The sequence below is a fragment of the Bombyx mori genome, chromosome 16 (assembly GCF_030269925.1).
Source record: "Bombyx mori chromosome 16, ASM3026992v2".
In the NCBI taxonomy this organism is placed as follows: domain Eukaryota; kingdom Metazoa; phylum Arthropoda; class Insecta; order Lepidoptera; family Bombycidae; genus Bombyx; species Bombyx mori.
In genome coordinates this window covers 7,639,767-7,653,635 of record NC_085122.1, presented here as the reverse complement: position 1 = coordinate 7,653,635, position 13,869 = coordinate 7,639,767, and the positions used below count along the sequence as shown (strand labels likewise).

General features: G+C 37.1%; 1 protein-coding gene across 1 annotated transcript; it reads right to left on the bottom strand.

The window, feature by feature from the left end:
- Positions 1-4,948: 4,948 nt before the first annotated feature.
- LOC101745141 (retinaldehyde-binding protein 1) lies at positions 4,949-11,987 on the bottom strand. Its single transcript, XM_004928806.4, has 6 exons — positions 11,506-11,987; positions 9,560-9,710; positions 8,851-8,968; positions 6,975-7,109; positions 5,931-6,144; positions 4,949-5,676 (listed from the first exon to the last, which is right to left on the bottom strand). The coding sequence occupies exons 1-6, from the start codon at positions 11,666-11,668 to the stop codon at positions 5,522-5,524; spliced, it is 936 nt and encodes a 311-aa protein (XP_004928863.1). The 5' UTR covers positions 11,669-11,987; the 3' UTR covers positions 4,949-5,521.
- Between the last annotated feature and the right edge of the window lie 1,882 nt (positions 11,988-13,869).

Here is a 13,869-nt window from a genome sequence, read left to right as displayed (position 1 = left end):
ATTTTAAAGTAGACAAAATCGTTTTTAAACACCTAAATCCGGCTAATTACGCACGTGTAATACAGAACGCAGGGTTCTGTATTATTTACGACGTATTTGCTTTTGGTGCCTCTGTGTTTAAAATTTAAGAGGGCAAAGAATTTTAGTAATATAAAAGAGAAAAAGCACGATCTCTTTTCTCAGGTATCTAAGCATAAATTCTTTTTAATACTCTTTTATTAGGTATGTTAGTATGTAATGGAATCTTTGAACATAATTTTGACCCCCTTCAAAACGTCGACGTAACTCTAATTTTGCCATACTTATCAAGGAACGATGATAATTGAATATTTTAAACAGTTAGACCCATTATTTAGTTTCGGCAGTCAAAACAACAAATACATTTGAGCGCCTTCTTTTTTTCACTTAGCAAATTGAAAACTGTTGTATTTGCCTGAATGTGCATTAATGAATTATAATTTATGATACGTAATGCTAATTACACTACAAAATGAAAAATAAATAAAAAATATGTGTGGTGTGGTGGGACACCGGATAGGAACGAAGTTCCTTATTATAAAAATATTAATTGTAAGTTCTATTCGAGGTATAAAGAAAATAAAACTGGAGGTTTCGCAACAACCCACGGTCATTCGGTAACGTGCAAACTTATTGTGGTACACTTCATTTACTGCTGTTGAGTTAGTGTATTGCGCAAAAGAACGCTCTGAGATCGTGGTCAATGAATAATAAAAAAATATGTTATTTTTTGTACGTTATTACAAAGTTAAGTCGTACACTGTGTGCTGTACTAATAAAAATCTTACGTTACCTCGTAACGTAACGTAACGTACGTAAACCTCGTCGCGGTGTTGGGGCGGGATCTCTCTTTGCGGGCTGTCGTCGCCCGTATGGTAGAGGACCGGAGTTCGTGGGAGGCCATGGCTGGGTTCTGTGACGTGGTCATGGCGCCTCGTGAGGCTGAGGAGAGCGAAAGGGAATGGGATCCCTCTTCAGCTCCTCAGCGCAGAAGGCGGGGTGGACGGCGCGAGCGAGAGGCCGCCGCTCAGCCCTCGTAGGGACTATGGAGTGCCGGGTGCGGGGGTGCCTGGCACTCGACTGTTGGTCCGGTGGTAAAGCGGTGCAAGGTGGCTCCTGTGCGCCGCTCACGGTGTGTCTCCTGAGACGAAGTTCTACGGGATTTTCCCGGGGATGAAATCCCGTCTTAACATTAGTACGGGTACCCCCTAAGGCGAGACTTTCGGCGCGCATCGCGGTACCGTAAGTTTCGTGTAGTCGGTGTGGTGGAGCTCGATGGGGTTTAGTCGGTAGTCGTTCTGCGGGGCAAGTGCTTCACGCGCCTTGTTCAAGGCGTAGTCTCCTGTGAGAAATTGGGGGAGGTGAAGGACCTCGGCCCTTCTCTTCTCCCCTTCTTCCTCTCAGGAGGCGCCGGAGTCCGACATAACCCGGTCCGTTACCCCCCTCGACCGGGTATCCGTAAATGGATCCCCAGCGTTAAAAAAAAAAAATGGCTACCACTCCGCATCGTCCCATAAGGAACTTCGTTCCAAAAAAGAAAAGAAATATTAAGCATATTAAAATTATTTAAATACTAGCAATTTAAGCATATTTATAATCTAATAAACAATAATAATTACAATCTATACTAATATATAAATCTACCTAGTCAGGTCATACATTCTGTCACATGTTTAATGTAAACTAATTGAAACAAGTTTATTCATTATGTAACCATTCATATACCAAAATGAACTTAATAAAACAGATTCTTATGACACTAAAGTTTATTCAAAATGACCTCCCTTATTTTGAATACAGGCCTTCAATCTGCGCGGGCAGTCGTCTATCGCAGCACGAACGAGGTCCATGTCAATATCGGCGGCTGTCTTAATCAAGGATGTCTTGAATGACTCCAAATTGGGATGAGGCTTTGAGCACGCCTTTTCCTCCAAGTGTTGCCATATCTTGTAATCTAACGGATTCAAATCTGGACTGGAGGAGGGCCAGTCTTCGTGCCGGATGAAGTCGATTTCACGCGCCGCCAGCCAGTCTTGTGTGCTCTTCGCTCTATGAGCTGGCGCCGAATCTTGTTGGAATACCCAGTGCCTGTTATTGAACATGGTATGAGAAACAGGTTCCACAAGGTTCGTCAGGACTGTATTTTGATACACAACTGCATTCGTTTTTACACTTTTCTCACAAAAATGTACCTCTGTTAAGCCCCAATAAGAAACTCCCAACCATACCATGAGCGAGGATGGAAAATGAGCTCGTTAGACACGCGGAATACGGTTGCTCGCCGTATTCCGCGTTTTCCCGATTTCCCGATATTTTTTTCCCGCGTACCGCTTCAACAAAGCGCGGCATCTCTTCAGTCTCAGGTCCATTAGACGAGCATTCAAACGATGTCCTGTTTTTCTTCGATATGCCCGAAGCCCTAAGTCTTCATTTAACACCCTTTTCACCGTGGTTCTGCTTAACCCCATCTGAAGGGCCAACAGTTTCTGCTTACGTTTGGGATTTCTTTGAATTCGCGCCTTCACAGCTTTTATCACTGCTGGAGTCCTAACAGACCGAGGGCGACCATTTCTTGACCTGTCATCTACACTAGAGTCTTCATTGTATCGTTTGATGGTACGATAAACGAATCTTTTGGTTATATTCAAATTTTTCAGTATGTTAAAAATTTGAATTGGCGCGTAACCGCAACGATGCAACGCAATAACTGCAACACGGTCTTCTATAAGCGTCCACTCCATATTTAAAAATGAGTAAAATTCTAAAAGTATACATTTTTATTTTCATGAACAATTCGAAATTCGAATTCAATAAACTTTTTTGTGGACAGCATTCTAAAAGAAAAGTTTTTACTGTGTGACAATACTTATGACGTGACTAGGTACAATGGCTTTTACGGATGTTCCGTTAGAACTACTGAACCATACATCCGATTGACTTGAAACTTGGTATCCAGGTAGAAAATACATGACGTACTTAATGAATAGACTAATATTTATATGAGTGTTGGACTCCCTACACCAGTTGCGGGGGCGTTAATGATGTGAATCTTTGTGGGGGTGAGAAATAATAATGTTAATTTTAAATGGCCAGCGAAACGGACTGGTACAATAATATACAAATTTTGAAACAAAATTAAAATATACATATTAATTGTTAGCATGAGGTGTTCAGCGTTACGGTGTACATTAACTTATGTAATTACTAAGAAATTAAAATTTTATTTACATTTAAGTATATTGTATTTAAAAAATTAATATTAAAATTATTTGTACCATCAATACATCAATGTTTTAGACGTCTTAATATCGATTGAAATTGCCTCCTAAAGATCGGTAAATAGAGATCTCTAAGCTGTAAGTATAACGACTTGAAACTCTCTGGACTAGTTTTAACTAGTTTTACTAGCAACTTGTCCGGTTTTAATGTACGAGTAATATTAATTCAATCTGCATGCACTACGCATATGATTACGTGCAAAATAAATAAATAAATCTACCTTTTTAATACGCTTTTATTAGCTTCATACGTATGTTAGTATGTAACGGAATCTTTAAACATAATTTTGACCCCCTTCAAAACGTCGGATCGATTCGAAATTTGGCATACTTATTAAGGACCGATGACAATTGAATATTTTAAACAGTTTGATCCTTACTAGGATCATCAGGATTAGCGATTTTTTGTTTTCCTGAGACCCGGAGTGTCTGCGTCAAGACCAAGAAGGAAAAGTACCAAGTGCGCCGATTACCTATTTCTCGGATAAGTTACAGACCGATTCAGATGAAATTTTTGAAAAAAAAAAAAAAAAAGTTGACAAAATTGAAATTCAACTAAAAATTATTTTTTTTACAATAAAATCAATTTTTTACACTATTTTCAATTAAATTTTATTTTCTATTTATTAGTCGGATTTTCTATAACAGCGTATTTTTTTTATTTTTTTATACTATTATTTATTTATTTTTTTCAAATAAGTAGGATTTCATTCGCGTTTGAGTTTTTTTAATTGCCCTTATAGGCTGACGAGCATACGGTTCACCTGATGGTGAGTGGTTACCGTCGCCCATGGACTTCAGCAATGCAGAGGGGGCAGAGCCAAGCCGTTGCTTATCGAATGCTCCACCTTACAATTAGTAGTTTATAACATTAAGTTACAGACATCCTCGCCGATGCGCGGCGTACTTGTATCGACGGTTAATATTCGTAATCCGGACTTAAAGTTTCAAGTTAATGTATTCGCATCTTCGCTTACTTGGTAGCAAGCACCAAGCGCTCGGATAACATTGCCTATTTCTGCCGTGAAGCAGCAATGTGTTTCGGTTTCAAGGGCTAGAAAAGCTTTTTAATACAACTGAAACTACCTCCGTAACCTTTTAGCAGAGGAACATCAATATGAGTATGATAACGCAGAAGTAGCCGCAGTACACGATTTTTTAAGGGATCAGGAGAAGATTATTTTCAAAAGGAAATTTTAGCTTTAGAAATAAGTAAAACAAAGTGTACAAACATGAAAGGTGGCAACTTCGAAACATAAAATTTAATAAATAAAAAATTACATGTGTGCAATTCACACGTGGTAGAAGTGAAACCTTCCAAAATTAAAATACAATTATCCTAAACGTCTTAAGTATATGTAAAATTTTGTCATTAGTAAATAATTGTAAGGTAGCGCCCTCTGTGAATTGATATTTTAATTTCACGTATAATCCTAAATTAAAATTCACTACAAGAGCTTTCATACACACGTTAGTATTAAAAAATCTCACAGATGGCGCTGTATTAAATAGTATGTATATTTCTGTCTCATTCTTTGCTGGCTTCATCCTACACATTTTTGTATTTGTGTCTCTTACCTGTCGTTTTTTCCGTTGCATCCGGTTTGAAATCAACGATTCTAAAGAAGTTTTCACTTTAAAAAAACAATGCATTATATTCATCAAAACTTTTTATTAAACACCCTTAATAAATGATAATTTAACATTATTTGCGACGATTTGAATACTTTACAATTTTTTTTTGGTAGCGGACCACAAAGGTGTTATTCCTCGAAATTTACATATTGTTCTAACTACCGTCTATTTTTCTATTACCTAAATATTTTTAGAGCGTTTTGAGCTATAGCAATTTGTTACTGGTCAAGATACAATTAATCCGTTCTATATGAAATAGCAAGAAATAATGTAATTTAATTAAAAACACGCAACATTAAACCATATAAGTAGTTTTAATTATGTATAACCGACTCGTTAAGGTCCAAAAAAATACTTTAATCTACACTCATTTTCATTATAATTATTACTTTATAATTATAGAGGAAGAGGTAGACCTAAGAAGAAATGGATGGATTGTGTGAAAGACGATATGGGTAGGAGGGGAGTGGCGATGAAATGGTATATGATAGAAGAGTATGGAAGGAGCAAACATGTTGCGCCGACCCCAGGTGACTGGGAGAAGGGCAGGATAATGATGATGAATTATTATAATTATTACTTTATTTTCATTAATCTACACTTAAACTTCTGAAAGAGCCGGGTAGTCCTAAATATTGCTCGTTGAATTTTCCTGTTTGCCTGCAAGATTCGTTTGTAGTTGCTTTGTTCATTTCCTGTAAATATTTATTATGTTCATCCGAACTCAAAATTTCTAGCCACTCATCTGTAACAAAAGATCGTGCTGTTAGGAATATATGTATACTAATAATATACTAACTTGTATATTGTAATCAATGGATGGCTTTGAGCTGGGCATGTGCCATTTGATTTCTAAGCGATGTTAAAAGCGTTGAGGGTGTTGAAGCTGATAAGTGTTTTTTTTTGCAATATAAGTTTATATACTGGACGCAAATAGGCAATAACCAAATTAATTATCGCAAAAATTTCAGTAGAAAATGCAATATGATTAAACCATACTGTGTAATTCCTTTAGAGATCGTTCATTTCCACCGTATTCGATTGGTAATAAATCTTTGTCCAAAAACTCGGTAACCGTGTCTATTGTTTTATGGACGTGTAAACGACTAGCCAATTTAGTGCTCACGACTTGCTTGAACAAGTTCAGAATTAAATCCACCGTCTTCGATGGTGATATTATGTAAACTCCCTTGATTCTCATGCCGTAGCCATCCTGAAATTAGATATAGATATAATAAAACACATGTATACTAGGACGGTTGTATTATGAGGAATCGGATTCCATTGCGTAAAACATAGGTTGTGTTACGGGTGATACCACGTTCCCATTTATTTCTGCCCTTAACCATTAATGCTGTTTGAAGTTTAGGACATTTAGGAATTGAGACAGACCACACGTCTCAAGATGAGTAACGATTATAAGAGATAAAATAGTCACAACAATTACTTTAAGCGAAAGGAAACCAATATTAATTCACTAATTTATGTCGTATTCGTTTTATAACATAATTATCTACTTTTGTCCAATCTACTACAGCTTTGGGTAAATATATTAGAACACCCTGTAATTTTATGACATATAAAGAACGAAAAAAAAAACGAGCTGTATTGCGATTTATCCTAAGACCTCCGAACCTATCGATTAACTTTAAATTTGGAATGCTCTTTTTGTTAACCTAAAACGGATATTACATAAATTCATTCAATTTTTTTTTTATGTTGCTTATATTGGTGGATGAACTCACAGCCCACCTGGTGTTAAGTGGTTACTGGAGCCCATAGACATCTATAACGTAAATGCGCCACCCACCTTGAGATATAAGTTCTAAGGTCTCAAGTATAGTTACAACGGCTGCCCCACCCCTCAAACCGAAACGCACTACTGCTTCGAGGCAGAAATAATGTTACCCTCCTTAAGCATAAAATCAAGAAACGACAAAACAGACAGACATAAAGCAAAAGTCCAGTTTCTACCCGAAAATTATTTGGGTACTTCATTGAGCCTTCTCCTAAAGCCACAGATGGAGATTCACCACATCTTACCGTTATTAATGTAACCGCTTGACGTAAAATAACAGGATTGAATTTTGTGACAAAATTCATGACATTCACGTCGCTGTAGTCAAGTATTACTTCAAAACCTTTGCAGTAATCATGAATTTTAAGGTATTCGCTCACCTGGAAAAATGAGATAGGATTTCCATAAAGCATGATCGGGAATTTTTCATAAGAATCTATAGGTATATGGGCAACTTAATGTAGAAGATTTTGCAATATGTGAGACATAAATATTATAATCATGAACTAGCAGTTTTTTTTAAATAAATAGCATATTATTATGATACTTTTTGTAAAAAAATCCTTCGGATACACCCATCCTTTCATTAATATATCAATTAATATCCGAATTGTTCATCGATGAGAATGACCTTGGATGAGACGAAGTCTCTGAGGCGTTTGTAGAGCAGACATTCATACAGTTTGCCCAGAAACACGAGGAAGCTAATCGGGCAGTAACTCGTCCAGCGATGAGAACTATGGCTTCCGTATATTGGTGGAAAAGTCGGTTTTTCTTAGTTATTTTATTTCATTGGTTTTGTTTATTGGTGTAACTATACTTGAGACCTTAGAACTCACCTCTCAGGGTGGGTGGAGCATTTGAGTTGTAGATGTCTATGGGCTCCAGTAACCACTTAACACCAGGTGGGCTGTGAGCTCGTCCACCCATCTAAGCGATAAAAAAACACCCTGTAAGTCTATCTATGGCATAATTACTAGAGGATTACTAGAATAGCTGAAGCAGTGTATTTTTTTTTTAACACCGAATATAGCTCTATTGAAAATAAAACCTCACTTAATTATGTAAATGACTGGATGGTTTAGCAAATAAATGAAATCTAATTTATGTTTCAATGTTTTTGTACTGTTAATCTCAATGTTATAATCTGACGGATATAACAAGAAACTTCTTATAGTTTACGTCAAAGTATCTTCATAAATATTCATCAAGATGAGTTGGTATATTCTAGTAAAAAGTTACGTTTTTAGCGAATAAAATTACCAAACAGAATTGCTTAGTATAAGCGAGAGCAGGCATGGTTCATGGCAGATAATATATCTGGAAACGCACTGTGGATGAACGCAGAGGTTCCAGGTAGTATGGACGAACTCTACTCCGGTAGCGGGTGGTGCGATGGTAAAAACGAGATAATGGGATCATCTCAAACAATTCCTCAGAGCATTCCCCATGGAACATACGCCAAAAAATATAGAGAGAAGCGAAGTCGCTCCGCAGGTCTAGAGGCTCCAAACGACACGTGAGAATGGGATCATCGACAATCCGAAATGCCCTCTTCTGTATGGAGTCAAATAGAAGTAGCTGGTATTGAGGAGCCATACATACATCTGTGATTACTATGATTACGTAATTGCAGATAGCAGGGCCGGTGGGGAGCACATTACTGCTGCGAAGCAGTTCTGCATTTTGGTTTAAATAGTGAAACTACTTTGAACTCACATCTCGACATGGGTGACGGCTATTTCGGACTTTGGTAATAACTTTTTTTTATTGCTTAGAAGGGTGGACGAGCTCACAGCCCACCTGGTGCTATGTAGCAACTGGAGCCAATAGACATCTACAACGTAAATGCGCCACCCATCTTCAGATATAATTTGTAAGGTCTCAGTATAGTTACAACGGCTGCCCCGCCCTTCAAATCGAAACGCATTACTACTGCTTCACGGCAGAAATAGGCAGGGTGGTGGTACCTATCCCTGTGGACTCACAAGAGGTTCTACGACCAGTAATTACGCAAACTATAATTTGTAGTATAAATTCAGTGCTCTTGCACGAACAAACTGAAAGTACTTAAAATCGTTTGGTACTAAAGATAATAGATAAATAAATTGGCTTACGTACAACCACAATGTACTTGTAATAGTCCAGGACGAGTGAAGCGTCAAAATCATCGTTATAAACTTTTAATAGATATATTCGGTAGTTATCCTTGGTCAGTTTCGGCATATGCGCGTGTGAGCTGCAAACGTGTGTTAACAATGTTAAAACTGAAGCTAGACTGTGAAATTAGAATAAAGGTGTGACGCAAGAGGCTTCTATCAACTGCTTTGCATTTAAATAAGAAATATTAGGACTACAAAAGTAATGAGATGTAACGAAGAAAAAAATTCAATGAAGCTGAAAGCAAAACATTTTTGGCCAAACTTAGACACAAATAAAACTACTTTTATTGACTGACTGACAGTCCTTCGTGACCATGAAAACTGTAATGTATTCAAAACGTCAGAAGTAAAAAAACGGGAGCTTAAACCGGAATAATAATATATGTAGTTTTACTTATGCTCGTGTCCGTTAATGATATTATAAGTCATTTAGATTTAAAAAACCAGTTATTCAAAAAATCTAGTCTAGACAAGCGTAATCTAGACTAGACATCGATTTTGACCAAATGATTCTGTTGGAAAAGCCACAAAAAGTTTAAGAACAGTGATCTTTAAAAATCTGCTATACCATTGTTTTGCATAATTTTATACAGAAATGTCAAATGTTCGGTTTCAATTTCATTGCACTCATTCTGTTAAGTAAATTTTTATGCTACGTGTATACTCACAAAACGGTGGACATTGCGGATTTCTTAACGTCTATGTCTTCAAAGAAATTCGGCATCAGCGTTTTAAACGTGCACAAATTATCGATACGTGTTTTGGCTCGTTCCACAAGACCTTTCGTTGTTATAAGCGTGCGTTCCAGATATTCTCTGCCTGAGGAAATAATTTCATTAATTCATTATGCGATAAAGTTGTTTTTAAAATACTATTATCTATATATATAAAAATGAAACCCTTTTTCCGTTGTCACGACATAACATGAAAACGGCTTGACCGATTTGGCTAATTTTAGTCTTGAATTATTTGTGGAAGTCCAGAGAAGGTTTAAAAGGTATAAAAATATGAAAATTCTCGGAATTAAATAAAAATAACAATTTTGTTTTCCCTTTGACGTGTCCCCCGTCGGACGGATTCCTTTTGTTTGTTTTAAGTTTATTCTATATAAAAGTTTAGGTCTTTTATTTATCGATTGAGGCACTACGAAGTCTGCCGGGTCAGCTAGTTACAAATAATTTAGGTGCTCCAATCTGTAACAGCTCCAGGCCTCGGCGTCATTTGTTACGCGGACGACACGTTGATCATGGCCCGGGGGATCATTATAGAGAATCTGCCCGCCTCGCCACAACGGGAGTGGCCCTCGTCGTCGGAAGGATAAAGAGGCTAGGCTTCGACGTGGCACTCCGTAAATCCGAGGCACTGTGGTTTCACAGACCGCGGAGAGCGCCACCTGTCGTGGTTGGAGGCGTCCAGATAGGGGTCGGGGTGCAGTTGAGGTACCTCGGCCTCGTGTTGTACAGCCGGTGGGCTTTTCGCGTTCACTTTGCTTGGCTGGATAGGAGCTGAGCCGACGAAGGGGTGCCACCAATGTGGTTACGACCTGAACACGACTAAGGATACGCTCGCTGTTTGCCCCGCTTGAGAGATGCAGCGCCGTGTTCTGGTTGCAAAGATAGGGCTAGACTTGTCGCTGCCTGGTGTCGTGGCATCGATGCTTGGCGGCGACGAGTCCTGGAAAGCTATGCTCGACTTCTGCGAGTGCACCATTTCGCGGAAGCAGGCGGCGGGGCGACTGAAGCAAAGCTCTCCTCACTACGCAGAAATCCGCCTCCGCCAAGCAGGGTATCGGGACCAGGTTCCCATCCGTGACTCGGCCCCCTAAGAGCCGCAGGCTCTAGCGCTTTATACGGTGAGGGATCCAGGCGTGGGGCGATTTGCTTTGCACGCTCGCCCGTAATAGGAAGCCGGATGATGGTACACCGGGTTTCCCCAACCGCTCCGGGGAAAGGTGCCACCGCACGAAGGGGGAAATCCGACCCGATAAGTGTCACTTCAATCGTCTAACTACGCTTCATTCCTAATTTATGGTTTTTACTTAGTTTCTCTAAGCTTTTTGAGCTATACGCGTAAAAAATGTTTATGTTTTTTTTTATTTTATGTTTAGTTTTTATATTTTTTTCTTTCGATGTCAAAACATCCAGTGTTTTTGTTTGAACAAATAAAAACATTGTATATTAAACCCGAATTGCGATGAAAATGTTTATTGGTTTCTTTAGAAATGTATCTCTATCACTATTCTTACTATTTAAGCATTCCGTATTCTATCAAGAGGATAGAGATATTTGTTTATAAAATCACAACAATAGTTTTTCAATAAATACATATTATAATATAAATGATACAAATAACAACAATTTGTTGAGGGAATGCTGCTGTTGCAATACATTTCAATTGGCTATCGTTAAGATTGCATAAATGGTAGACGTGATAGAGGAAATACTAAGTACCTAATAGTCGTCTGGTTTAAATTTTAAATGTTAAATGGTTTAATGAACTTAAAGCATTACTCAAATTAAAAAAAGTTATCGTTATGATTAAAATACTGATATAACATGAACAGTGTTATAATTAAGTATAGAAGACGCGAAACCGACAAAATTCTAATGCTTACTGAAATCTTTCTTCAGGAAATGGTTTTGTTTCTTCACCCAATCTTCCAATATGTCTATAGCCTCAATAACACGCTCGCGTTTCTCCAAATGAAACTCCTTCCGAACATCTTCCAAAGTATTCGCATTGAACTTTAGAATTCTATCACTTGGCAACGATTCCATTTCAGAACTGTTCGTTATGACGCCCTAGAGTAGACTGAATCATCCAAAGTCATTTGTGTGCTTATATTTGCTTAAGAACTTGATTATTCCAATCATAAATTTAACATACAAAACTTTCAATTTTTGAAAGGAAACATAAATTAACCTACCCATTTCAAACTTGTATTAATCCTTAATAAGTATTGTTGTTAAATAATAGCTTGTATTGTATCACGTAATGATATTATTTTTACGCTTAGGGCGTAGGCATCTTGATTTCGACTTTTTTGCTGTTTCATTTTTATCGGCTATTATATCTGTCGCGTGCTCTCGATGGCAAACTTACTTACTAGTAGATAATATTATTTAATAATCAACCTAGTAGTTTGCCTTGACCGTGTTATCCTTGTAATAATTGTCTGGAACAATTTTTTTCAACGAATTGAAGACGACAGCTGATATAATTAATATATTATTATAAAGAATTTGAGATATTATGACAATGTATGATCGTGTAAAGAGTAGATATTTATATTCCAAAGTAGTCATACGTTACGGTTTCATAGTTTATCAAGATCATTTTTTTCTTGTAAAAAAAAAAAAAACAGATTAAGAAAAGAGAATTAAGAAGAGCTTTAAACATCTATTGCTTTAGCAGCTGTCTGCTTTTCTTTCGAACACCGTTAGAGGTTTTTTTTTTGAGTTAATGTACCATTGTAGTGATCCCGTAGGATGGTCGGACCAAATGGCGGAGGAACTGAAAGTACCTGTCAGTGACGCACTTCACCAAGCTACAGAACGGGATCGATGGCGACAGCTAGTTGACGGAGTCACAATCCTCAGCAATGAGGGACCGATTGAAGAGAGAAAGAGAGAGAGTACCATTGTATTTACAGTGATGATAATGAACGAAGCTACCCACCTAGTTAATGGTGGTATGACCTTTTGTGATCAAATAGTCGAAATAAATAACGTAATATATTACTGGTGGTAGGACCTCTTGTGAGTCCGCGCGGGTAGGTACCCCGCCTATTTCTGCCGTGAAGCAGTAATGCGTTTCGGTTTGAACACTTTGTTTGTTTGTTTGTTTGTCCACTGCTGGACGTCTCTCCCAATCCACATCACTGAGCCCGGTCTGCGGCTCTCCTCATCCACTTCTTGCCGGTCATTGGTGGTCATTGGTCCACCCACTAAAGCAATAAAAATAAAAAAACAAACATTATATAATGTTTTTCAATCCTTTGTGGTATATAAGTGCCAGCCTAGGGCACCCTTACATACAATTTTACAATTTTACACGCGGGAGAAAATGTCCAACTTTTCTCCCTTGGTGCACAATGTACTATTTATCGTGTCCTTATTGACGAAAAATACACAAATGTAATGAAAACAAAACACTAATCAATGAACCAAGGACCAAATTCCGTGTTTTCAAAACAAAATTTATTTAAATCTATTATTTATTTTCAGCTATACAAAAATTCTATTTCCAATGGTATTCTAAAAGGGTAACTTCAAACACCTATGTATATAGGTGGAGGGAGGTGAAAAATCTCACTGCGTCATCTGGCCCCAAACTAGGTTTCCCCGTCAGTCCCGGTACTATGGAAACCAAAAACTGGTTTTTAACACTTATAATTATTATTTCTGAATATCTGTATTAGAGAAGTATTAGAGAAGCAATATTAGAGAAGTGCATGCACAACATTTGACCTTATGCAGAATAAAAATACGAATAAAAATGTCTCAAACACCAACAAATATTTTGCTAGTAAGTACTCGTATAGACACATTTGCAATAACAAAAAATCTTGCTCATTAGAAAATTTTAATGAAATCATCGCATGTTTCTAAGATGTCCTTCAAAATAAAGTTTATTTCACAAACAGTTGAAAAAAATATAAATATAGGTACTCAAAATAAAAATATATTATAAATTTTTGTATCTTAACCAAAAAATAATAATAATTTTAAAATAAACTAATTAAATTTTAAATTTAAATATTTTTTTTACCTAAAAAGTCTACTTAATAATTATAGGACTTAATCAATATAGGAAATATAAATGAATATTAGAGAATTCGGAATTGTTTTTTCTTAAACGATAGCTTCTAAAAAATTTGTCGCATTTGGCGATTACACCATTACATGCTGTGACATATATTATATTATTTATGAAAAACATGTACAATATGAAATTTTTTTACGCATGTAATTGGCAA

Excerpts from the sequence above, each read along its gene's own strand:
- LOC101745141 (XM_004928806.4), bottom strand. The coding sequence starts at position 11,668 with ATGGAATCGTTGCCAAGTGATAGAATTCTAAAGTTCAATGCGAATACT. Across the intron at positions 7,110-8,850 it reads ATTACAAGTACATTGTGGTT|GTGAGCGAATACCTTAAAAT; the intron begins GTACGTAAGCCA and ends TCATTTTTCCAG. Across the intron at positions 5,677-5,930 it reads ATCTCTAAAGGAATTACACA|ATGAGTGGCTAGAAATTTTG; the intron begins GTATGGTTTAAT and ends CTTTTGTTACAG.